We start from the raw sequence: 26,709 nt of genomic DNA on the forward strand, positions 1-26,709 counted from the left end.
TTTCCATCTTTTTTTGTTGTTGTTGTTTTGAGGCAGAGTCTTGCCCTGCTGCCCAGGCTGGAATATAGAGGTACTAGCGTAGCTTACTGCAACCTCGAATTCCTGGACTGAAGTGATCCTCCTGCCTCAGCCTCCCAAGTAGCAGGGCCTATGCCAGGTCTTGCCACCACACCTAGCTATTAGTAATTTTTTTAGAAACAGGGTCTTGTAATTCCCAGGCTGGTCTCAAACTCCTGGCTTCATGTCATCCTTCTGCCTCAGACTCCCAGAGTGCTGGGGTTACAGGTGTGAACTACCACACCCAGTCATAAATACTTTTCCTATCTTAACTAAGCACTTTATCACACACTAGGGCTGTAACATTTGCAGTTTGAGGTGTGACAGCAAAACTAGCATGAATTTTTTTCTTCCTCACAATTTCACAGATAGAGGATTTATTCTTACTATAGATCTTAGCAACCTCAGCATATGATTTTTTTTTCCTGTCACCAGGCTGGAATACATTGGCACAATCTTGGCTCACTGCAACCTCCGCCTCCCTGGTTCAAGCGATTCTCCTGCCTTAGCCTTCTGAGTAGCTGGGACTACAGGTACATGCTACCATGCCCAGCTAATTTTTGTATTTTTATTAGATATGCAGTTTCACCATGTTGGCCAGGATGGTCTCGATCTCTTGACCTCATGATCCACCCGCCTCTGCCTCTCAAAGTACTGAGATTACAGATGTGAGCCGCAGTGCCCAGCCGATTTTTTTTTTTCCCCTCAAAGTGAAAACTTTTGCCGTTTCACTTGAAGGAAGCACTTTATGGCTTCTCTTTGGCATATCCAAATTGCTGTCATCACTAGTCTTGTGCTTTGGTGCCGTTATGAAGTAAAACAAGCGTTATTTGAACACAAGCACTGCAACACCACCACAGTCAATCTGATAACTGACGGCTGCTAAGTTACTAAGGGGCAGGCAGAGTATACAGCTGGATGCGCTGGACAAAGGGAAGGATCCACATCCCAGCTGGGATAGAGCAGGACAATGCAAGATTTCATCACACTACTCAGAATGGCATGCAGTTTAAAACTTGTAAATTATTTCAGGAATTTTCCATTTAATATTTTCAGGCTGTGGTTGACTGTGGGTAAGTGAAACTGTGGAGCCATAGATGAGGGAGGGGGAACTACTGTTTATTAATGAGGGATATTAGCCTATATTTCTTTTTTTCCTTTTAAAAAGATGTTTGGGTTTTGTCATATAGTTTGTCTGGTTTTGGTGTCAGGGTAATAATAGTTTCATAAAATGAATTCGAAGGTGTTTCTTCCGGTTCTTTAGAAAAAATGATATAGAATTAATGTCAATTCTTTAAACACTTGGTAGAAATCTCCAGTAAAACCATCTGGGCTTGGAGATTTCTTCTTTGTGAGTTATAAAATTACATACTCAATTTCCTTAATGGTTATAGGATCATTTAAATTATCTGTTTTTTAGTAAAGTGAGTCAGTTTCATATATGTTGTCAAATTAATGTTTGTAGAATTGTATTAGTATTCCTCATTATCCTTTTGAAGTCTGCAGAATCTGTAATGCTATCCCTGTTTTATTTCTGATATTAATTTGTCCCATGATGTCTTTATTCTATTTGTTGGTCTTGTCAGAAGTTTGTCAAAAAAAAATTTTTTTTGAGATGGAGTTTCACCCTTCTTGCCCAGGCTAGAGTGCAGTGGTGCAATCTTGGTTCATCTCGTCTCACCGTAACCTCCGCCTCCTGGGTTCAAGCGATTCTCCCGCATTAGGTTCCCAAGTAGATGGGATTACAGGCATGCCACCACGCCCACCTATTTTTGTATTTTTAGTAGAGACAGGGTTTCTCCATATTGGTCAGGCTGGTCTCAAACTCCTGACCTCAGGCGATCCGCCCGCCTCGGCCTCCCAAAGTTCTGGGATTACAGAATAAGCCGCCGTGCCTGGCCGAAGTTTGTTAGTTTTATCAGTCTGTTCAAAGAACCAGCTCTTTGTTTCGTTGATTTTGTTTTGTTCTAATTTCATTGATTTCTACATATACCTTTCTTTTTTTTTTTTTTTTGAGACGAAGTCTTGCTGTGTCGCCCAGGCTGGAGTGTAGTGGCGCAATATCGGCTCACTGCAACTTCTGCCTCCCGAGTTCAGGTGATTCTCCTGCCCCAGCCTCCCAAGTAGTTGGGACTACAGGTGCACGCCACCAGGCCCAGCTAATTTTTGTATTTTTAGTAGAGACGGGGTTTCACTGTGTTGGCCAGGTCGGTCTCGAACTCCTGACCTCCTGATCCACCTGCCTCAGCCTCCCAAAATGCTGGGATTACAGACATGAGCCACCATGCCCAGCCCGATTTCTACTTTTATCTTTATTATTTCTTTTTTCTTGCTTTTGGTACAGTTTGTACTTCTTTTTCTAGATTCCTCAGGTAGAAGCTTAGATTATTGATTTCAGATCGTTCCTCTTTTCTAATGTGAGCATTTTAGTTACATTTAGTTCCCTCTTAGGACTGCATTAGTTGTGTTATTGAGATGGGTGTTGAAGTCTACAACAAAATTTGTGGATTTATTTATTTTTTCTTTCAGTCGTATTAGTTTTAGCTTCACATTATTTTGCAGCTCTGATGTTTAAATGTACATGCATATTTAGGCTTACTGTGTCTTAGTGAATTGACCCTTTTATCATTATATAATATTCCTCTTAAGGTCTGGTCATTTTCTTTGTGTTGAAATATAAATTATGTGATAATACAACAACTCTGCTCTCCTTAGATTAATATTTACAGGATGTATCTTTTTTTTCTTTATTTTTATTTTTTATTTTTTTTTAAAGGTGGGGTTTCACCATGTTGGTCAGGCTGGTCCTGAACTCCCGACCTCAGGTGATCCGCCCACCTTGGCCTCCAAAGTGCTTGGATTACAGGCTTGAGCCACCATGCCCGGCCAGGATGTATCATTTTTAGTTTTTCAACCTGCCTGTAATCATTATATTCAGAGTGAATCTTTTGTAGACAGTATACAGTTGAATCATTTTAAGAATCTACCAATCTGCCTTTTAATTGGTGTATTTAGATTATTTACATTTAAAATATTTACTAATAACTTAGGGCATAATTATTTTTGTTTTCTGTTTGCATCTCTGGTTATTTCTGTTTTGTTTTTCCTGCTTCCTTTGTGTTACTTGAACATTTCTTTAGAATTGTATTTTGATTTATATATCAAAATACAAATTGTTTTTAAGTATATCTCTTTGTGTAGACTTTTTAGTGGTTATAATGAGACATTATATAGACATAACTTGTCATAGTCTCTTGGTGGTGTCATTTTACCAGTTTGAGAGTACCTATCTGTACACCACTTTACCTTTCCTTTGATAATTGTTTTAAGTGTTTCCTTTTACATACATTTAGAACCACATTACACAATTTTTGCTTCAGTCATGAAACATAATTTTAAAAACTCAAGAGAAGGAAAGCCTACTTATTTGCCCCCTCCCCCTTTTTAAATACTGTGTTCTTGCTTCTTTTCAGATGTTCCAAGATTCCTTTTTCCATGATTTTGTTTAGAGAACTTCCTTTGATCATTTTGTTAGGAGAAGGTCTGCTAAGAAATTCTCTTAGTTTTCCTTCATATGAGAAGGCCTGGATTTCCTTTGCATTCCTGACGGATGTTTTTAGTGGTTATAGGATTCTAGGTTGACAGTTGTTTTCTTTCAGTAGCTGAAAAGTGGTGTACCACTTCCTTCTGGTCTCCGTGGTTCCTGATAAGAAATCTGTTGTGATTCTGCTTGGTTTTCTCAAATCTGTAAGGTCTTAATTTTCTCTGACTGCTTTTGAGATTTTTTGCTTTGTCTTTGGCTTTCTTTGCCTTTTAGGTTTCTCTTTAGTTATTATATGTCTTGGTCTGAATTTCTCTGGGTTTATCCTTTGATGGTCACTAAACTTACTGAATGTGTAGGTTGCCAAATTTGGGAGGTTTCTAGCCATTCTTTGAGCCCCTTTTCTGCTTCTCCCTCCTCTCCTTCAGAGACTCTGATGACGTGAATGTTAGACTATTTGTTACAGTTCCACAGGTCCCTTTTATTTATTCATTTTTTCCTGTCTGTTTTTTTCTCTATTGTCACATGGGATGATTTCTGTTGTTCTGTCTTCCAGTTCACTGGTTCTTTCCTTGGCCCCCATCCTTCTGCTCTTGAGCCCATCCAGGAGCTTTTATTTCAGTTATGGTATTTTTAATTAAATGTGAAATAATTCTAGCATGGTTGTGTCTTGGTGTTGGCATTTCTTGGTTGTCTTTGTTCATTAAGTTTGTGACCTTCCTGGTTATTGGTATAATGATGATTTTTGGTGGAAACCCAGGTGATTTTGTATTCTATTGGGTGACTCTAGGTCTCATTTGAACCTTCTCTTTCAGTTGACTTTTCTGACAATGTTTCCATGGGGGAAGGGGGTCACCATGATCACCTAGTTACTTAGGGGGAGACAGAAGTCCACCACCCCTCGGCCTCCATTGATGCCTGAACTGGAGAGGCTCCTCGTCATGGGTTCCCTTCCCACTGGGCCACAGTAATAACCCTGACCCTCCAGTTGGCGCCCTCTGACACACTCTAGCATGGAGAGGGAAGGGTCCTCATTGCTGCTGGTGGGATATACGGCCCTTGTGTCTTCTGACACCACCCTGGCCGGGGTGTGGGGCACTTCACAAGGATGGGAATCCAGCTTTTGCTCACTTGGTGGTGGTGGGGCTAGGGGAAGGTTGGGGTACAGGCTTTCCTGTGGTTTTTGGCCAGAATAGGGCAGTTCTCGTTTAAGGGTTTTCTGTCTTGTTTGTCTACTCTTTTCTGGTTCATCAGCTATGGAGAGTAGCTTTTGATTGATTTTTTTTCTTGTTGTGTGCCCATTGGCATTTTCAGGTTACAGTTTCTCCAGTACCCACTCTGGGATAGTGAGATTTAAAAAAAAAAAAAAAAAAAGCCTGGGAGAGTCGCCATGGTATCCTTCCTCAGGTCTTGGGTCCCTGGCCCACCTACCTTCTTTTCTCCACCTTTCAGAGTCTTCTCATGTTTGTCTTGCACATGATGGTCCCAAATTTTTAGTTGTACTTAGCAGGAGGAATAGGGAAATCTATATCTACCCCATCGTCCAGGAAGCAGAAGTTTCACAGCACTGTTTTTGAAAGAGTTTCAGGTTGAAGGCACACCCAGACCACCAGCAGCCTCTTCCTAGAGGCCAACCAGAAGTGCAGCCTCTGGCTTATATGGATCACAAGGGAAGGCTAAGTTCAATTGGAGAGGAGGTAGCTCCCCCCGAGTCTCTCATGTGGTCATGTTTATACTGGGTCCGGAGCCACATGCATCCTCTGGGAGGACCTGCATAGGAAAGGTGCCCTGTGTGCAGGGCTGCTTGAAACAGGACTCAGGCCCCATCTTTTGTGTCCTTACAGCCCAGCTTGGATCCCCTGTGTCAACAACAGATACCTGCTTCTCCTGCCTCCCTCCAAAATGCCCAGCAGCTCAACCAAAAAACAGTAAAGCTAAGCCTACCCATGTAGCATTTCCAAAGCACCCTCCCTGCTGCCTTTTGGGCTTTTTGTTTTAGTGTCCCAGTTTCAGATTATTATAGGTCACCCTGGAAGAGAATACCTTAGGGCCTTTCAGAGGCGCAGCCCCAGGAGCAGGTGGGCATGCATGGGAGCCTCTGCCTGTGGGCACTTCTGGACTCACAGACACTGTGGTCTGCCGTGCCGGGGAGGATGCAGCATTTTTATATAGACTGAGACATAGAGAAGTGGCAGCTCTTCCTGGGAGGCCTTTCCCACGCCTGAGGGATGAGGACAGGCTGTCAGAGTCAGGACCTAGGTTATGTAAGGAGAAGGAAGCTCAGAGCAGGCACCACGCACCCACTGCTGGCCTAGGCCGGCGGGGTACTCACCGTCACTCCCTCTGCACACCTGCCTCAGGACCAAGGACACAGGGCCAACCCCATCCCTGCCTTCCTGGAGTGAAGGTTCTGGGGTGGGGGTGGGGGGCCGTCATGTCATAGCAATGTAATTGCATAATGAAACCATAGGTAGAAATTAGTTCTGTGATGTACAGTGACAGTAATGGCAGAAGTGAGTAGTTAGAGACTGATGGGGGAAGATCAGGACTGTCCCTTGAGGAAGGGGCATTTTAGGGAATCCCTGAGGGATGGCAGAGAGGGCCAGGTTTTGGGGAACTGAGGAGGCTGGAGACAGCTGCACAGGCTGTATGGCTAGCTGTGAGAGGTAAGAGTGGTGGTGCCGTAGTCCGCCAGGTCCTGGTCCCTGGCTCCCTGGGCCTGAGGAGTGAGTTCTCAGTAATTACAGTTGGCTCCTCGTGGCCCCATGGCACCATCATTCCTGCCTTTGCACCTGTGCGTCAGCTGTGCCCCTGCCTAGAGGGTCCTCCCAACCCCAGGCCTCCCCCGTGTGTGGGGTCCTTACCTTCTTTAGGGCTTTTCCTTGATAAGTGATTTTTTAAAAAAATTCTGAGCAGAGGTTTTGCTGAGGATGCCTGAGTTGAGACCGGGGCTCAGGTTCTGAGGGAACAGATGCTGAGCCCTCAGCTCCACACAGTACCTCCTGGAGAAAGGTCAGGTAAATGTAGCTGATGATGCGATGACACCCCAAGTTGCCTTCAGAAGCCAAGGTGGTGTCGCACAGTTAAGCCAGAGTTGGAGGAATGGCCTGGTGGACTGGCCTCTCACCTCTCAGGTGGGCTTTTGTGGCTGACAAGAGGCCGAGCTGGGAGTCAGAGTCCAGATACACGGGGAGTTGTCCATACAGCTTTCCCATGCCGTATGCAAGTCCTCCGGGTGGGGTCTGCTTAGGGTGTATACTCCTGGAATGGAGAGGCCAAGTGTGTGTGCCCACCTGAGGTTGGCTGGACACAGCTGGAGTTCGCAGACAGTGCAGACCTCTCCTTGCTTTTGCTTCTGCCTTCCGAGGTGGAATTTCCACCATACACCCATTGGCCCTCCTAGACTCTGTCTGCAGCCAGCACCCACTCTCCTGTCCTTACACCTTTCCCCCAATTTCAGGCACACAGCTCTACTCCTGTCATTCATGGGGAAAGCCAGTGCTCCTGGGGACCTTAAGGACCCCTGTAGGCAGAAACCAAGAAAAGAGGGTTCTTGGTTCAGCCTGGAGGCTGTGTGGCGTCTGGTATGTGACCTGCCCTCTCTGAGTCACAGCCTGCAGCTACCAAATGAGGTAGTGTGGTGTGGCCTCCTACTTTGGAGAGCACTGAATAAAAAGCATGTGGGGAACCCCTGAGGGGATCCAGGGATCAGGCTGTGTGTGTGAGCAGCAGTCAGAGAATTTGGGTTTTAATTTGTGTTAATGGCCTCTAAAGGGGACTAAATAAATGGGCCTGGTTGTACCTTTTCCAGCCCAGTCTCACCAGCTGGGTGGGGCTGAGGAAAGAGATGGAGCCAGAGTGTCTGTCTAGAACCCCCCACTCCGTTCCCTGTGTTGAGCTCCTACCCACGGTCTTGGGGAGTGGGGACTCTGGATGGTGAAGTGGAACAATGCCTCACATTTGTTGAGACCTCGCAGACTGGACACTGTACTGTGCTCAGTGTTCTTTGTTCTCATACAGCTTTTTAAATTGAGGTATACTTCATCCATCTAAAGATTCACCCTCTTAAAGGGTACAGTTTGGTGAGTTTTAGCATATTCACAGTGTTGTGCAACCATCTCCACTGTCTGATTCCAGAACATTTTTGTCACCCACGAAAGAAGTCCCATACCCGTTACCTGTCTCTCCTTATTCCCTCTCCTCCAGTCCCTGGCAGCCACCAATCTGCTTTCTGTGCTGTGGATGTGCCTATTCTAGACCGTTCGTGTAAGCGGACTTCTGTAACATGTGGGCTTTTGTGTCTGGTTTCTTTGACTTAGCATCACGTTTTAGACATTCCGCTGTGCTGTAGTGTGTGTGATGCTTCATTCCTTTTTCTGGCTGAATAGTGTTCCCTTGTGGGGATCCATCACACTTTGTTCATCCATTCTTCTGTCCATGGACATTTAGACTGTTACCACCTTTTGGCAAGTGTGAATAGTACTGCTATGAACATTTATGTGCAGGTTTTTATTTGAGCCCATTTTCTGTTTTCTGAGGTGTGTATACCTGGGGGTGAAATTGCTGGGTCCTAGGGTAATTCTGCTTTTAATTTTCTGAGGAACTGCTGGACTCTTCCAAGGTGGCAGCACCGTTTTACATCCCTCTGCTGGGTTTTACTAATTGCATTATCTTATTAATTCTCACATCAGAGTCATAAGGTTTAGGTAGAATTATTATCATTCTCACTTTTCAGATGGAAGAGTTTGAACTCAGAGGGTTTCTGCATGTAGCCACACAGCCAGTCAGTTGATGATTCTTTGGCCAGAGCTGGCTGTGATCACAAAAGCAGTCTCTTCTCTTGGCCCTATTTTGTATCTTCAGGATGAGATTGAGGTTTCTTTTTCTTTCTTTCTTTTTTTTTTTTTTTTTTTTTTTTTTTTGAGACAGAGTCTCACTCTGTCGCCCAGGCTGGAGTGTAGTGTAGTGGTGCAATCTCGGCTCATTGCAACCTCCATCTCCCAGGTTTAAGTGATTCTCCTGCCTCAGCCTCTCAAGTAGTTGGGATTACATGCACCCACCACCACACCCAGCTAATTTTTGTATTTTGAGTGGAGACAGGGTTTCACCATCTTGGCCAGGCTGGTCTTGAACTCCTGACCTTGTAATCTACCTGCCTTGGCCTCCCAAAGTGTTGGAATTACAGGTGTGAGAGGATAAAGCTTTTTGACTATGTTCATGTTTTATTCCTGGCACCTGCCACACATTGTCACTCACATATTTGTTTAATAAAATATCATTTTTTCCTGATCTTGGTGGCTTGATCAGCAGCTTGAGGGAGGCAGCATGTATTAGGGGCTCCTGTACTCTGCAGGTTCTCACACTCCTGCACAGGTCTGTGTTCCCCTCTCTATCCCGGATGCTGCAGAATCCCCACCAGCCTCTCATTCTCAAGCAGCCACAGACGCACTGCAGCGGGAATGGGTGGCATGACCTCTGCTGAGCAGAGGTAGCGTCCATTTCCAGCAAGTACTTGCCATTAACTTTAGCTGTTCCCTCCCCCTCCCCCCCTCCCCCCCCCCCCCCCCCCCCCCCCCCCCCCCCCCCCCCCCCCCCCCCTCTCTCTCTCTCTCTCTCTCTCTCTCTCTCTCTCTCTCTCTCTCTCGTGTCGAAGGCTGCTGGTGACCTGCCCTCTTTTTTCTCCTCTAGGCAAAACCCATTTATGGCGGTTGGCTGCTCCTGGCCCCAGATGGGACCGACTTTGACAACCCAGTGCACCGGTCTCGGGTAAGGGCATCAGAGCCAACTCTTAGGGTGGGAGGAACCAGAGAAGGGGCCCATCTAAGGGTGAACTGGCAGAATGGAAGAGGGAGATGGAGAGTTGAACAGTGGATCCTGGGGTGGCAGGATCAGCAGGGCTCCCCCATTTGGTGCACTTGTACATTGTACAGAAAAGGTCTCAATCATACATAGTTATATGTAGTGCTCCCTTCAGAGTGAGGAGCTCTCATGTGGGTGTTGCCTGTTTTGTGGGTAAGCCTGACTCTGGGAACAGTCAAATGGAAGAGGCGAAAGAGCTGTTTAACAAACGTTTGTGTTATGTTGAGCAGCTCCCAATTCCTTCCATGCCAAGGCCTGCCCCTATCACACCTCCCTTCCTCCTGAGCCAGGGGTTCAGCCCACTAGCACTAGTGAAGGGTTGGGGGCCCAGAAGCCTTGGCTCACCTCGTACTAAATTATGCATTGCCCAGGGCAGGGCCCCGCTAGAGCTGGGACCACCATTGGCCTGACCTGTGATTTGTTTCTCTGCCAAGAAGCCCCTCTGGATTTGACTCCAGTTAAAACACTGTCCTTCCTCACATGCTATCTTACAGTTTTGCCACTCATACCCTATAAATTGCTTCCATGGGCCGGGCGCGGTGGCTCACGCCTGTAATCCTAGCACTTTGGGAGGCCGAGGTGGGTGGATCACCTGAGATCAGGAGTTCAAGACCAGCCTTGACCATCATGTTGAAACCCCATCTTAAAAAAAAAAAATTGCTTCCACTCAGACCCCTCCATCCCCGGGAGCTCCCTTTCCCCTTCTTAGTATCTGCTACTTACCCCCTCCCCACTGTGAATCTGCATTTGGAGTAGGGACCTTGGGCTGTTGTGTATTCTGGTCCCACAGGCCTTGCATTGTGTCTCTGGTCTTTGGGATTCCTTCCGGAATGGGTTTTGATTTCAAAAGCAGCCCATAAGGCCATTGGAAATGCTCCTAGGAAACACGTTCAGGTCGCCTCTACACACCCAGCGTGGAGCAGCCCTCTAGAAGGCCTCTTAGCAGGGCCCTTTGAGTCCCTGTTCATGCCGCCCAGACGGGAGGACTCAGGAATCACTGGTCCAGCCAGACTGCAGTTTCCAGGGAGGAGTTCCCTTTCCTAGTTTATATTGAGGTTGTACAAAATTGCCATTTCCAGCTTCTGAGGGGATTCTTTATTATAAATGATAACCCTGGCCCAAAGCATAGAGATGTGCTTTTATAGTCAGTTCATGCGGCCTTATTGCCAGTTAAACTTTGAGCATTGCTGGGTCCTTTTTCTTTTCTTTTCTTTTTTGAGAAAGAGCCTTGCTCTGTCACCAAAGCCGTAGTGCAGTGGTGTGATCTTAGTTCAGTTCAGTCTTGACGTCCCAGGTTCAAGTGATCCTCCCACCTCAGTCTCCTGAGTAGCTGGGACTACAGGCGTGTGTCACCATGCCGAGCTAATTTTTGTGTTTTTTGTAGAGACGGGGTTTCACCATGCTGCCCAGGCTGGATTGAGCTTTTTGAAATATTGAATATAGTCATGGACCCTTGATGATTTGGGGCTGGGAGCTGTGTATGTCATTCATGACAAGGCCATTCTCCCCACACAGAGGAAGACATACACTTCATAGTCCTTTTCATTTCAGCTCCTGGTGGCATCTGACCACCATGGGCACTTCCCAGTGATATGGCTTTTGGATGGAGAGTAGAGCAGGGGACACTCTGTGCCAGTTGGTCACTCCTTGGATATTGGAGTTATTTCCACTGGTCTTGCTGCTCCTCTGTTTTGATTTTCAGTAGCTCATTTCCCCTCAGTTAATTCTGGAGCCTGGCTGTCTTTGTGCCTCCTCTTTGCCAGTGGATCATCAGAACGACCTTTTGTGGTGGTTTCCTAGATTTTTTCAGAACTGGTGAATCTGTGCCTTGGCATTCCTGGGTTATTCCATGTTATGTCAGATCATTCATCAAATAAATATTGACACATATCATGTGATGCATTCTGTGCTGGACGCCAGAAGGAATATGAAAAGGTAAACACAGATTGTTTCTGCTCCTGAGGAGCTTCCAAGTGTTTAAAAAAAAAAGAAGCTTCTTGTTAAGCCTCGATCACTCAAGTGATTTTGGGCCTTTCTCCCAGCCCAGCCCTGGCTGATGAATCAGCATTCTTAGGCGTCAGGTCCCTCTTTTCCTGCCACTTGCCCCAGAAGTGGAATCTGTGGAACCGCCTTCCTTAGATACGGGCTTGTTAGACATGGGACCTCCACAAGCCAAGCTCCGGGGCCAGGACCCAGATCCTCCTAACCACCCACCTTGTGCTCCGTTGCAGAAATGGCAGCGACGGTTCTTCATCCTTTACGAGCACGGCCTCTTGCGCTATGCCCTAGATGAGATGGTAAGTGTCATCCTTGCCCACTCCCTGTCCCCAGCCTTTGCCAGTTCCCTCCATTACAGTGTCCTTGCATTGTTGTATAAGAGCACAGCAGCTGTGTGCTCCCACTTTTGTCTGTTTGGAAGTCTGGAATGTTTTGAAGAACTTGTGGCACCTTGCGAAGACCGCCCTAAAAACTTAGACCTTTGAAGCATCATCTCCTGTAGTCTTGAGTGAGAGGAAGAAGTGAGGGAGGAAGTCATTTCTGTTCAAGGCTGATAGTGTGGACTTGGCTGGAGCACTCCTGGTTAGGGGAAAGCAAGGGCAAAGTCCTGGGTCACAGTGAGGGCGGGTGCAGGCTGTGGACCTGTAGGTGTGGGGCAGGGACTGGCCCTGGGGCTACACGCGTGCTCACATACCTAGTCCTGGGGCTGCCTGTGAGTTCTACTGCTACAGTTGGTTTTGTTTGTCTTATTTGAGCTTCACATAGTTTTCTGAGCTGACTTCAGAGGCCGGCCTCCTGGTCGTGAGGTCAGCTGGTCACTAAACCAGGCAGACAGGCTCCTTCCTGCTCCCCACCTCCCTGATTTTCCAGCTGCCTCCTGGGCTGGATGAGCATTTGCTATTGTTGCCCCAGAGGCCAAACCTGAAAATCAACTAGGTGGAATTTCTGGCTTTTCTTTTTCCACTTATTTTATCTCCTGACTTTTTCTCTAAAGGAGATTAGTCTCTACTAATTAAAGTAGGACTACATTCCAAACTGTGTAAAGGGTTGAAGATGGGAGATTTGATCGCCTTTTCCAGTTCCACTTGGTGGGTGAGTGTTTGTGTGCACATATATGCAGCATTTTAAAATTGGGGCTGTCCTGGAACGTTTAGTCACACTATATAAAACAGGCAGCCCCTGCCTATCCTATCCAGAGTTTGTTTCTTTGCTGCAAGGGCGAGACAGACTCTGAAAGTATGAGTGGAGATAACTGTGCCCTCCAGGGACCTTCCAGACTGTGGAGGGCCCTGGGATTTTTGGGTGGTCATTACAGCTCACATGTGCAAAGGCCAGAGAGGGTGTGTTTGCACCTGAGTCCTAACCTTTGTTATGTGATACTTTTTCTGCTTTTGTTTCTGGGGTGAATTAAGAGGTATGATACCATAATCCTGTATCAGCTGTCACCTCATTGATTTATTCTTAAAAAGAATTGTCTTCCTTTTCATTCTTTCTGGTGTGCATATTTGTACATCATGATTAGACCACAGGGGGTTTTTGCTGTGAGAACATCTATGCTCCAGGGTAGTAGATTGGAGGTGAGCACCCATGGTGGACTTGGCTAGAAGTGGGAGCAGGGAGACAATGCATTTGGACACTCTGTTCCTTTGAGGCAAGAAAGAGACCTGGAGGATAGACTTCACACTGGTGTTCTCTTGGCTTAGCCCTTACACAGGGAGTAGTCCTGGTGTCAGAGCTGGGCTCTTGCAGCTGTGAGGTTTACCTTGCCTCTCTGTAGCTGGCTGACTGGTTCTTAAGTCCTGCAATTGACCAACAGTATCAAAGGAGCCTTAAGAGGTCGCTGAATTGCATTCAGGCTGGGCTGGGTCATGAACCATCCCAAAAAACAGAGCTCCCTGTACTTTCCTTGGGGACTGATAATTACAGTCAGGAAATCTTTCTTTAAGTCTAACTGAAGTACAGCAAAATCCATTATTCCCTCTGGCTCAGTTGCACAAGCACAAAGAGGGTAGCTCCTGGGGACACCTTGGTGCTGGCACAAGTGCAGAGCACATGCTGCTTCCCAGGTGCAGCTACTGGATAATAGAGGCCACCTAGCCAGGAGCACTAACACTTCACAGTGTACTGTGGTCTCCCAGCAACCTGGATATGTGTTGGGTATTATTTCATGGAGTGCTCAGGCAGAGGTAGGATGGTGCTAGGGATGTGGGGAAAGAAAGAAGCCCCAGGGAAAACTTGAACTGAGAGAGGGCATGGGGGCATGCCCAGAGCTGGGCGTTTCTGACCATGGGCTGCTTTCTGGCAGATGACCTGGGAGCTGGAGAGACTGACCCAGTGAGCCCATCAGTATGGCTCTGCCCAGCCGAGGCCATGGAGGGGTTTCCCTGTTGTATCAGGAAGGTCGCAGAGGAAGGTTGCAAGGAAGCAGTCGGGGTAGAAGCCAGGTGGGAGGAGGCAGAGGCTGGTTTCTCCCAACACCCAGTGCTCTGCATCAGGACTTGTTCCTCAGAGCCTCTCCCCAGGGTGAGCAGACAGTCCGTGGCCAGGGAACTCCAGCCTAACAGTCAGCCACCCTGAGCTGAGAGTTCCATCCCAACCAGGCTGGCAGGATCCTAAGACCTGGAGCAGGAGAACTCCATTTCAGGCAGGCTCATATGTGGGTGAACTCCAGCCAAGCTAGAATCTTCCTCTGCGAGTGCCTTGAAATAGACCAGTGGTCCTCAGTACTGTGCCGCCCAGGGCCACTGTCCACCACTGGCCATGTCTGGAGTCATCCTTGATTGTTAAACCTGGGGCAGGGATGCTGCTGAAGGTCCTCCATAGAACAGCCCCCACAGCAAAGAAGGCTCTAGCCCAAAATGTTGACAGTGCCAAGGCCGAGAAACTGAGGGATTCAGTCAGTGGTTTATTTAAATTCTTATTTATTTTTAAAAATGAAATGTAAATACGATTTGCTATTAGCTCTGCTCTTAAACAGCACAGGACTCACCTGTCATATTTCCTGGGAGTGAGGGGGTGATGGCACAGAGTTGGCTTACTGATGGTGCAGTGCCAGTCATGGAATGTGGTGGGCCTGTTCCTCATCTGAAGAGGTCTATGGGGTGCCCCTGCATACCAGGCAACCACAAGGCCTGCAGAACTGCTTGTGTGTCCCAGGGAGCACATAGGTGCCACTCCCTGCGTGGTGCCCTCAGACCGTGATGTAAAGTGAGCCCTGCCTCAGCATTTGTCTGCAAAAGCAGTAGCTCTGAGCAGCTTGTGGCCACTTCTGGCCCTCCCAGGCCCACATAATAAACTGTAGCATTTTATGGCTGATCTGTGCCCTCAACACTAGTCACCATCTGTTTCGAGTTGTTACTGATTTTTATACGATGTTACCATTTGATTTCATTTGCTTGAGTGTTATCTTACCAACCAGACTGACTTGTTGTTGTTGTGGTCCTCGTTGGGCCCCTGATAATTCTAAGTGTCTCTCCATGTTGCTAGCATGGGGTTTGAGTGGCACAAATCTAGCAGATGTTCAGTAAATATTTATGGAGTTGAGCTACCAGCTTTGTCAGTGCCTTGCTGCAGAATTTCTGCTCCCAGCTTTAAAACCTTAAGACAGAGGGCGGGTAGGAAAGGAGAGAATGTAGGACAAGGGGTGTTCCTCAGAGGGAGATGAGGGATATGGTGACCCTTAGGGATTACTCAGCAGAAGGGAGAAACTTCCCAAGAGCTCCTGAGAACCGGGATGGGGGAAAGGTTACCTCAGCCCCACTGGGTTGGGACCTGGAGAGGAAGATCGGCATCAGGAGGTCACAGCATGCAGGAGGGGGAGGAAGGCAGCAGTCCCTGGATCTGGGGACAGTAGCTCCAGGAAGCCCTTTCTGCTTGCAGACTTCTGCTGGGGCTGGGGCTGGTAGACCTCGTCCAGTTCTGGAGACTGACCGTTGCCTCTCCAGGCAGCCCTGAGATGGGACTAACTTTGGGGAATCTCTTTTCCTTTTTTGGGAAATTTCTTTCTCGATACACCCACGTACCCTGTAACTGGTGGGTGTGGAGGAGAGGCAAATTTCCCGAAAAAGGAAATTTCTCAAATGCAGGCTGAGGTGAGGTGGGCTCTGGGCAGCCGCACAGACAAGTAGGAGCCTGAGAGATTTGGCTGGCCCCTGGTTTTTCAGGAGTGGACGAAGCAACAGTCTAGAAACCTGGACTCCTGCCTCTGTCCTCTGCCTTTGTTTCTCTGCCTGTAAAATGTTCCCCATGATTTTACCTAATTCTGCCACTGAGTTTCTGGGGACTGATGTCAAGCTGAGGTGTGGGTGTCACCAGACGTCACTAGAAAGCTCTTGGGAGGAGTTCCAGGTCTAGAAGCGGAGTGGGAGGGCCAGGAGCTTGGGGTGGAGCAGGCCAGGCCATGCTTTGGGATTCTCACAGGCCTGCTCTCCAAGGCAAAAAGATTATCGAATGTTTTATTTGAATGTTTTTAACTTTGGTGAGGTGTGCAGGAAATTCACCATCTTAACCGTTTTTAAGTGTGCAGTTCAGTGGCATTAAGTACATCCACACTGTTGTACAACCACCACACCCTCCCTCTCCAGGACCTTTTTCAACTTGCTGACTGACCTGTGCACCCACTGAACTATAACTCCCTTCCCCAGCCCCTGGAAACCCCCGTGCTACTCTCTGTCTCTAAGAATTTGACTCCTCCAGCACCTCACATAAACGGGATTATGCAGGGTTTGTCCTTTGTGACTGGCGTGTTTCACTCAGCATAAAGGTCTTGAGAGATCAACTGTGTTGGTGTCAAAATTTCCGTCCACCTGATTGTAGTAGGTCTGATGCCCTTGGACCGTGACTGCTGACGCTGAACCTCTCACACATGGAAGCCATGGAGGGTCCATGAAGCCACCTTCCGTGGCAGGCATGGTGCTGAGGGCCAGCCTCCACAATGGGGAGCTCCACTCCCTCCTAGCCTGGGGAGTCTTTGAGCCTCGTGAGAGAGGAGAGCTGCCTCCTGTGTAGGGGCCATGCTGAGGACTCATAGCTCAGCTCACATCCTCAGACATAGTAGAGAAAACAGTTTGGCTCTTGGATATGTGCCTTTTTCAGGGGCAGCCTATGAGTTTGTCAGTCCCATAAGAAATGAAGGTCCAGCCTGAGAAATTAACTTGGGGTGCATATGTACTTGTGTATGAAGTAAATAGGCTTGGTCCAAAGGATCTTCAGAGCACTCCAAGAAGAGTCCGGCTTCTTTAGAGTTTGCTTCCTATAGGAGAGTGTCCAGGAGGTTGCTTTGATCTTGGGGACCTCTGCTTACCTCACTCATGACAAATTTCTGCTATTTTTGGTGATGTTAAAGTCATGAGCAGCCCAAAGTTGTCTGGGCCTGTGAGAGCCTAGGAGGAGGGGCGTTACCGCAGAGCCCTGCTGTCTTTAACATCTGTCATTTGAGGTTTCTTTCCCTTCTCTGCAGCTGATCACCTAGTTCCCGTTGCTCCCTAAGCCAGCATTTTATAGATGTTACCCAGTATCAGAATCCGCAGGGCGGGGCTGGGAGACCAGTTTAAATAACCACTCCACGTGATTTCTTTTTTTTTTTTTTTTTTTTTTTTTTTTTTTTTTGAGATAGAGTCTCGCTGTGTCGCTCAGGCTAGAGTGCAGTGGCGTGATCTTGGCTCACTGCAACCTCTGCCTCTCGGGTTCAAGCAAGTCTCCTGCCTCAGCCTCCCGAGTAGCTAGAACTACAGGTGTGTGCCACCATGCCCGGCTAATTTTTTGTATTTTTCATAGAGACAGGGTTTCACTGTGTTAGCCACGATGGTCTCAATTTCTTGACCTCGTGATCTGCCTGCCTCGGCCTCCCGATGTCCATGTGATTTTTAAGCACTCCAATTGAGAACTGCTGCTTTAAGCTCTGGCTTTGTTTCCTCTATCTCGGAGCTTTCCCAGGCAGGCGAAAAGAACCATCTGGTCCTCCCTTGGTGCTGAGGCACTTCCTGGGTATCTGATCCTTTGGGAACCATAGTGGCTGCTGTGTTCATAACAGAGCAGTTGAAGGGACACTAGGCCATAGAAGGCCCCTCCGGTGGTGAAGCTCATATCTCTCGGGACCCACATGAACACATGCAGACTAAATCCCTAGGAGAACCGTGGTATGTAGGCCCTTAAAGGTGGTGGGTGGTTGGGGAGGCAGAGAAGTGTTCTGAGAGGAGAGAGGTGGCACTTGGCTGCCTTCCCGCTCATCGCAGAGATTCAGGAGGAGCCATGTGCCCGGCTGGGGCTCCATGGTGGCACTTTCTTCCCATTTCTATCTTAGTCTGCACAATGGTAGATACCATGTCCATTTCACAGTTAAAAAGACTGAGGCCCAGAGATTGTGAGGAGCCTCAACTACTAAGTGACAAACCTTGATATGTAGGCAGGATAGACTCCGTTTGAGAGAGGGATGGTATCTTTCCTTCACCAAGTGATCTCGTCCCTCATGTTCAGAGCTCCAGCTGTACCAGCTGCCTCATGCAGGCGGGCAATAGGGCTAGTTGAAGGCCAGGCAGGGCTTTCGGCATCCTTCCTGACCCTCTGGCTTGTCTGTGTTGCAGACTGACCCAGCTGTAGTAGCTGACCTGTGTCTTTATTAATGCCATTGAACCAAGCTAGCTGCAGGCCTGCAACCTTGTAGGGTCCACCTGCCTTTTTTACTACACGATCATATAAATATATAATTCAGAGAGATTTGTAGAAATCAGAAAAATAAGAACATAGAGCCTGTAATTTACAGAGAGGCAGAGAAGCTTCCTCAGGCCTGCAGACCGTCCCTTCATGTTTAAAGGACAGGAAGGAGCAAAACAGGGAACCAGGGAGGATGTTTTATGGGCCAGTCTTATGCTTTCAAATTTAGCTTTCAGTCTGTCATGTTTCAGCCTTGTCCTGGCCTTTGTGCTTTTCCACGAGGTCCTGGTTGCAAGGGGAAGGAGACAGGTCCTGCTGTGTGGTGCGTGGAGTATCTTAGGGAGGGCCTGTTGGGGTGGGGTAACTGTGGGGTCACTCAGGCCCTTCCTGCCACTGTAGGCACCTCCAAGGCTATTTGGCCCGCAGGAAGCCCTGAGTTGTTTGCTCCTTTGCCCAGCAGCTCATTTCTAGCTCTGTGCTGTGTGCTTTCAGAATAAGATCATTTTAAAAAATAACTTCAGACTCAGGTGTGTTTTCATCTTTACACAAGCCCTGTGAGCAAGGTATGAGGGGTGGTTAATGGGGGAGGTGCTCCCCCCACCCCCTGCTGTCCCCATGCGTCAGATTCCCCCGGGGTCCCTACGTGCTTTCAGACTTTTGGTTGAGAGACTTCTGTCTTTAAGTGGAATTCTGCATGGAGTCTTAATACAAGCTTTAAAAAGTATACAGTCAGATGCTGCTTTATTTGAAGTTTTGAAATATTTCTGACCCCTCCCTCATCAACAACTCTGCCCCTGGCAGCTGCAGAAAAGAATATACACTGACCAGACTGGAACAACCTCCTTCTCTGAGGAATTATCCAGGTGCCCAGAGGTCCAGATCACAGACCTGCTCAGGAAAGGCACCTCTTCTTGTGTGATCATTTGATTATTTTCCCAAATGAACAAGCTTATTTTTTAAAGATTTTCCAAAGTAGTCAATGTCTTCAAGCTCTTTGCCAATGGTGACTTGTGCATGAGCAGCACTCATGTTTATAGGTGAACTCTCAGGCACATGGGGGGCTCGTGTTCACCGGGAGAAGCGGCTGGGCCTGGGGGAACAGTCTGCTGGCTGTCAGGGCTGGCACGGCCACGAGATTCCAAAAATTGAGGACAAGGCAAGGGTGTTGAGAAGGTTCTTCCAGGGTATTAAGGGTTTTTTATCCCTGCCCCTTGCCCCACTTGACTTTACTGGACACAGAGCCTTAGATGAGTCCCCATCCCTTCTTGATTTGGTCATGACAATTGAGATGTTGCCTATTTGTAACAATGAATTCCTTAATGAAGGAAGGTGGAGTCTTGGCTGGAAGGTAAGGTCTGAACCAGTTCACAGGATGGGGTCTGTATGATGCTCTTCAAGCAGCAGGGAGTTGGAGGGATAATAAGTGGGGTGGGGAGGGCCTTGCTTGACTGAGCTCCCTGCAGACCACTTCACCTGAGAGCATCTATGGCTAGATTTAAGTTATTTTGAAATACTAAAGGTGAGTGAGCCAGGTCTGGGTGCAGGTGAACCCAGGTGGAATGGAAACGCTTCTTAAGTGCTGTGAAAGTAGAGGTTAGGGGTCATAAGGGAAGCTCAGAGCCATTCACTGATAAGTGACACCCACTTTTTTCCCCTAAAGTGTAATTTATGGTGACTCATGAAAGTTCACCCATTAGAATGGAGCACATAGTGGTCAGGGCATTCTCTGAATCTCCATGGGACCTTTGAGATGGATGTTGTTCTCTGGAAACTGGGTGCTGAACTTTAAGCTCCCTCCCCTCCTTTTGTCTTAGTTGGGAGGTTGGGGGAGGTCAGCTAATGACAGGTCCAGGAAGAGCTTGGGACCCAGTCTTCTAAGACTCTTGGACCCAAATCTGCTAGGCAGAGGCAGGTTTCGCCTTCGGGAGCTTCCTTGTTATTTGTACTTCTGCCCAAGGCCTAAGTGATGTTTCCCACACTGAAAGAATCAGGGAATGGAAGCCAGCAGCGGTTAATCAAGGGGCTGTGTGGACCAAAAACAGCAGTCTCCTGAGGGTGACGGTCGGGGGTTCCAGCTGTGACCTGATTCAGACCTTCCATATTGTGGTGAGGAAGCTCAGCCGGGGGAGGGGTCGGGAGTGACTGAACCACAGATGTGGACAAGCATCCAGGTCCCTGGATCTCCTGTCCCGACTTAGGACCTGGGAGTTGCCTTTCAGGGAAGAGAAGAGTGAGGGAAGGGACTGGGCCTGCGTGGGGCAATTTGAATGTCCTCTGCCTCTGGTATTGGAGTTATACATGGACAGCTGAGCCTGGCGGAGGGAAGAAGTTGGAGAATATGTGCCAGAGTGAGCAGGCAAAGAGGATCAGAAGAAGGGAACAGAGGAACCTTTGCAGGTCATCCTGGGTCATTCTGGAGAGCCAAAAGAAGACACAGGTTGGTCCTGGCCAGACACGAGTCCTCCCTGTGTTCCTAACCCCAGGACACCTGTCAGAGCATGGGGAACACCTTGCACTTACTTCCATGAGGATCTCCATCTACAGGGTGGTGAGTGTCTCTAGGCAGCACTGGTGTCTGCTTGCATAGACAGGGCTGAAGAATCGGGCAGCTGTGCTCCCCAACTCTTTTGTGCTTGAGTTTCTGGTATAAATATTTCATGTAGACCTCCCCCAGAAGTCCCCTTTCTTTGAATTTCAGGCCACACTGAGAATTTGGTGACCTGAGGTGCCCAGTGAGCGCCTTCTGGCTCATCGAGACTGTCCAGTGTACATACCTTCCCATTATGTAAGTGGTGAGTCAAGGACTGCAAAATAGGAATTAGCGGCCTGCCTGTGTTCAGGGCCATAATTAGATACCCACATTCTCCCTCTGCCTTCCCTGTGTTGCCTGAGTGGAGTGACTGCTGGCCACCCACAATTAATTATCAAGGGGCTGAAGAGGGTTCCACCTGGTTGTCCACTGAGGTGCTCTCTGTCCACACCTTTGCCGTGTGCACAGCTCTTTCAGTGATGTGAGAAGGTGAAGGGGTTTCTGTGGCCCACACCCCACACTGGGGAGGCAGCCAGGAAGACAGCTTTGATTGGCACCCTTGCTGGGCTATCTTCAGAGCTGTGGGTGGACTTCTCTGCAGCAGCTGTGACGCTGCCCTGCAGCATGAAGGCTTGTGATAATGCGCTGGGCGTCTCCCTCCCACACAGAGGGAAATGACTTTAGGTATTAAGAAAGTGAAAAGCTTGGAATAATTGGTTAGGAAACTAAGTAGCAGCAGGGAAAGAACTGTCAAAAAAAAAAAAAAAAAAAAAGCCATTACGCTCTCTTCCTTTCTCCGCCGTCATGGTGCGTGCTTTACTCCATTTCTCGCCATGTCTTCTCACAAGACTTTCAGGATGAAGCAGTTCCTGGCCAAGAAACAAAAGCAAAATCATCCTATTCCCCAGTGGATTCAGATGAAAACTGGTAATAAAATCAGGTACAACTCCAAAAGGAAACATTGGAGAAGAACCAAGCTGGATCTACAAGAAATTACACATGAGATGGCACACACATTTATGCTGTCTGAAGGTCACAATCGTGTTACATTTTCAAGCTGAAAAATGTCACCGCTATCCAGAGAAGTTTGAACAGAGGTTCCTCTCTGGATCTGTTATGAAGGCGTTGGTTGGCTGGGTTCGGTAATATGTGAGCCCTTTTCACTTCTTTAAAAAAAAAAAAAGTCATTTTATGGGAGTTACAGCATAAAACATTTAGGGTTGAAAAATCAAAGCCACATGGCTGGTGCTAGTATGTTCACGTGTTTGTGCAGTGCTCACACACACTCACCTTTTAGGCATCCCCTTGCTCTGTCCCCTACTCAGATCCCCACCTGCCGTGTCTTTTGCCTGGGGCATTCCTGGGAAATATGTCATGTCCAAAAACAGTTTGATGAGCTGATTCACGTAGGGCTACACTTGTGGCAGGCATTGTAATATGTTAGTGTCTTAACCTCTTCTGCCCTCCGCAAGACTATTTTTCAGAAGAATCTTTTCTTTGGCCAGGAAGGATATATTCTTTATGGTGGGGAAATCTCTCTGAACCGGGAGCAGTTGCACTGGTGGGATCTCAGAGATGCAGGTCAGCTGCGCAGGGATCTTAGGAAGGAGGTGTCCTTCACCTTGTGCCATGTACTGGCCTGAGGGCTGGTCCAGCCCACACACAGGCATGGACCAGTCACGCACAAACACCTGCTCAAAGTTGTCAGACTCGAACTCCAGGGTGGCTTCCTTCGTGGGGGTGCTGGTCCCAACACTCAGCATGGCAGGTGTATTTGTTTCCTGTGGCCACTGTAACAAGTTGCCACAAACTTTGTGGCTTAACACAACACATCTTTGTTCTGTGATCGGTCTGGAGGTTGAGAGTCCAAAATGAGTACCACTTTGGGTGTGGTAGCTTCCTCCTGAGGTCCTGGGGGAGAATCCCCTCTCCACTGCTTGCAGACTCCAGTGGCCACCTGCCTACCTCGGCTTAGGCCCCTTCCTGTCACCACTACAGTCTCTTGCTCTTGTCATCACGTTTCCTTCTCCTCTTAGTCACATTTTCCTCTGTCTCCCTGTTAGATCAGAGTCCGAATGCCTTTTTGTTTCATTTTTTATTTTTTAGAGATTGGGTTTGCTTTTGTCACCTGTCCTGGAGTGCAGTGGCACAGTCATAGCTCACTGCAACCTTGAACTCCTGGGCGCAAGTGATCTTCCTACCTGAGCCTTTCAAGTAACTGGATTACAGGTGCTCCAGTGTGAGCTCAGCAGGGCTGTTCAGGGGAGTTCAGCAGGGATAAGTAGGACTTGTGGGCGCTGCTGCCAGGCATGCGGTATAGGCATGAGAAATGGAGAAAGGAAGATGGGGCCACCAGAGACTGCTCTGATAGACACACAGTCCCCACCTGGGTATCAGTGTCACCGCCTTCCAGAGAATTTGTGTTTTCAGCATGAAGCAGGATCAGGGAATGTCATTATAGAAAAAGACCTGGAAGAGCCAGTCCCCTCCACAGGTGGGGCCGATGGAGAAGTAACTTTTGCCCCAGTTTGTAGAGCCTGGGACTGCAGAGCTTTGACGGTTGCCCTGACTCAAGTCAACTTGGGAGCTGAGCCCCTCAGTGTGTAGGACGCAGCGGATACCATGGCCGGCCTCCTGTTCACTGATTCAGCCCCAGTGGGAGAGGGGGAAATGGAAAATACTCCTTGTCCTTGAGCAGTGTTTTGTTGGTGAGACTGGTTTTGTGTTTACTTCTCACATGTGAGGTACAGACAGGTATGGTGACCCCCAGCTCTCCCAGAAAAATCCTGACTTTGGGCAAGTTACTACTCTCCTCCTGGGACCATTTTAATAATTACATGCAAACACAGTGAGGACGCTAGCACTGTGGTTGGTGTGTGACCAAGCCCATGGGGCACAAAGGTGAAGGGACAGGGACAGAGCAGGTGGAGGAGGAGAGAGACTCCCTGAAGCCACAAGGCTCTGAAGGACTGTGCTGTCCCAGCTGTGACCCACCTCAACCAGCTGCACTGAGGCAGGCTTGTCCCTCGGAGGCAGAAGGGTCTTAAAGCTACGACCCATCCCCCAGTCTCAGTCCTTCCTTAGGTAGCTAATGCTTGCTTTCGGGCTTCTGTGTGTTCCTCTGCCTTGATGGAAGGGTGGTAGACAGGCTTCCCCTCAAAGTCTAATAAGCAGTGAGTCATTGTCTTCCTCTGAGCCAAGAGGGCTGTACCTGGTGCCTGGGGGTGCTTTGTGATGTCCAGGCCCCAGCCGAGAAGCAGTTGTGCTGGGGTTCATTAGTGGTGTCCCCTGTCTGTCTGCAGGGTGCGGTAGCTGTCATGGGGTGGAAGTCCAAGGCTCACTTCCTCCGGATACCAAGTACAGGTTTTGGAACCAGCCTCTGTGATCAGTGCAGAGGTAAAAAGAAATCACACACCAGCCACAGTGCTAGTGTCTCATTGTGTTTCCATTTAATCCTAAAATGGTCCCATGAGGACAGCAGTAAATTACCCAAAGTCAGGGTTTTTCTGGGAGAGCTGGGGGTCTTACATTGAGCCACAGGTTGGAGACCTGGTGAGTGGAGCCACTGTGGCTCCATTCCCATTCAGTGAGCTGGGGCCCAGGCACCCCTCTGGCCTGAGGGTTTTGGAGCCTTACCTGGTTAATGTTTGAAGATCTCAGATATGCTAGGATAAACTGGAGCAGGTCTTTACACCTCTGCCAGGCGATGGGCACTAACGCTGTCAGGTGGCCGACACCTGTGGAGCGTGTCAGCCGCAAGGGAGCACAGAGCCAGGAGTTCTCTTGACTTCATCCCCCAAGGCAGCAGAGGTTTGAAGATCTCGGGGGCGGTGGGCGGGAGGGGGGCGGGGGGTTGGCTTGCATCTGGATGTGGAGGACATGCTTGCCTCGCCCTGACTTCCAACGGGTTGTCAACAAGAGACCCACTCAGGACTACTATGTATTCTGGTCCCAGCAGCGGACCCAGAGGCCGCTCTAGCTGTGTCTGAAGGGGCTATGAGAGTGGTAGGTGTGGGGAGGTCTGGGAAGGAGGGTCTTTGGGGACATAGTCCAGCACTCACCTTTGACAGATGAGGAAACTGAGACCTAGAGGGCAGGCAGGGTCTCCACTATCACTTCCAGTAGATTTCAGAGACAGATGCCACCTGCCTTCCTGCAGCAGCTCTCCCTGCCAGATCGGTGTCAACAGGGCAATTCTCAGCGAGCTGTGAGCAACTGAGAGACACTCCTCATGGCCCAGCCCAGCAGATGCCCAAGTGTGTGTAGCAGCTGCTGGGTGACTAGGGCTTGAATGGAATGTGTTGTCCAGGGTCAGGCAGCTGATTGTCCCAGAACCATGGCTGGACAACCGAGCCTCGTCCAGTGCGCTTCTCACTATGCCACATCCCTTGTGGCCCTCCTGGCCTGCCTCTCTAAGCAGTTCTCCCCCAGGAAAAGTCAAGGGTGCAAAGCAGGGGGAAGGTGAGAGGCTGTGATGAGAGATATGGACTTGTAGTGGGAGAGAGGTGGGAAGTGTGTTGTGAGAATGCTTTGGATTTCTTGTTTCTTGGGGGCTACATTCCAAGATGGAGAAGAGAACACTATTTGTGCTCCATGAGAAAAGGTTAAGAAAACAGCCCCGCTCCAGTGAACCTGGCAGCATTCTTTATAAACATCGACATCTGGGAGAGAGGTGCAGTCGAATATTGTTGTAAATGGATTTGTGCTCTTTTCGCGTGGTGCTGTGCTGACGCACGCTACAGGAGGGGTGTGGGAGCGCAGCGTCAGGCCAGGGCCCTCTGTGGGAACAACCCCTTACCTCCCTGAGCCCTCCCTGGCTTCCTTTGTTTGACTGCCAGTACCATCTTGTTGCTTCTTCCACCATATTCCCCATAGCATCCTCTGTCCTCTGAAGATGGCAGCATAAGCCCTGCAAAACGAGGCAGATGCCTGGAGCCACAGGTGTCCACTCGTTCACATCATCCATGTGACCAGACTTCAGCTTCCTCTTTCTCATGGTCCAAGAGGTATTACAGTTGTGTTAAATGTGCAGCACTAGAATTTTAGGAAGGGGGAATGGCTATAAATAACGTCAGGTGCACTCTGGTCATCTGCTTGACTTGTGCTAGGCACTGGGCTGTGCAGAATATGTCACTGTGACAGCCACGTCTTTGAGGGTCAGGAAGGCGGACACTTCTAATCTCTAGTCCCTCCCTCTGAGCATAGACGGAGAAGCCAGAGTGCAGTTGGTGGGAATTCTCAAAGGCTTCCCTCACCCTTTTCTTCCTCCTTGCTTCCTTCTATTCCCGTTTTTTCTCTCCCTCAGCCCATGGGATCAGACCCTGCACTGAGCTCCTTCACTGTGTTTCTGTTGCTGAAGTAAACGCAAGCCCTGTCCTTTCCAGAGCAGGAAAGGAGAGTCAGGTTTTCCTCCTGGGGCCATTTCACCCTTGTTCTGTCTGTCTCCTACAGAGACTCTGCAGGGAAAGACAACTTAGGTAATATCAGAGGACATCCAGCTTGTGTTCCAGGACCACAGCCTTGCCCTTCTGCTGTGGCCCCCACTGGGTGAGGGGAGTACCACGGCCACACCAGGGGTCATAGTCTGTGGAAAGGAATAGACGTGCAAGTGTGCATTTACTGTTTGTTCTGTCACTCACCAGTCATTGAGAAGTCCTGAGTGCTGTGAGGCACCCTGTACAGTAATTTGAGGGCTGGGGAAGAGTAAGAGGGCTGCTGTGTAGAACTTTAGCCTTAGAGAACACACTTGAATTTTGGATAAACGGGTGGCAGTTTTGGCTATGCTGGTTTCCTCCATATATTGTTAGCCTTTTCCTGGCTGAGAGAAGAGCATTTGCCTAGTTTTAGAACACATCAGTCATTTGCTTTAAACTTTATATTTCCCCCAAAGTCACGTGTTTGAATTGTAAGAGCCTTGGAGGCTTGGAAAGGATCTTTCCATAGCACCTGCATGGACTCTCCTGTAGTGGATGCCCTGTCTCAGGAGTTTGACTTAGGGAAACAATCTTTATTTCCAATGAAGAATTTAATATGTGAACACACCTAAAGAGAAGTGAGAAATGCTTGACCTGAG

The 26,709-nt window shown here is 48.5% G+C and overlaps 1 protein-coding gene across 6 annotated transcripts in view; it reads left to right on the forward strand.

The window, feature by feature from the left end:
- The window catches only part of MPRIP (myosin phosphatase Rho interacting protein), a 148,070-nt gene that overhangs the window by 24,127 nt on the left and 97,234 nt on the right, over positions 1 to 26,709 (forward strand). For all 6 annotated transcript variants that reach the window (XM_032270298.1, XM_032270299.1, XM_032270303.1 and 3 more), the window contains exons 2-3: positions 9,287 to 9,364; positions 11,689 to 11,754. In XM_032270298.1, the coding sequence (XP_032126189.1) occupies positions 9,287 to 9,364; positions 11,689 to 11,754 (144 nt within the window). The remainder of the gene's footprint in view (positions 1 to 9,286; positions 9,365 to 11,688; positions 11,755 to 26,709) is intronic.

This window comes from Sapajus apella, unplaced genomic scaffold (genome assembly GCF_009761245.1).
Source record: "Sapajus apella isolate SASKATOON/1434 unplaced genomic scaffold, GSC_monkey_1.0 scaffold208, whole genome shotgun sequence".
Lineage (NCBI taxonomy): Eukaryota > Metazoa > Chordata > Mammalia > Primates > Cebidae > Sapajus > Sapajus apella.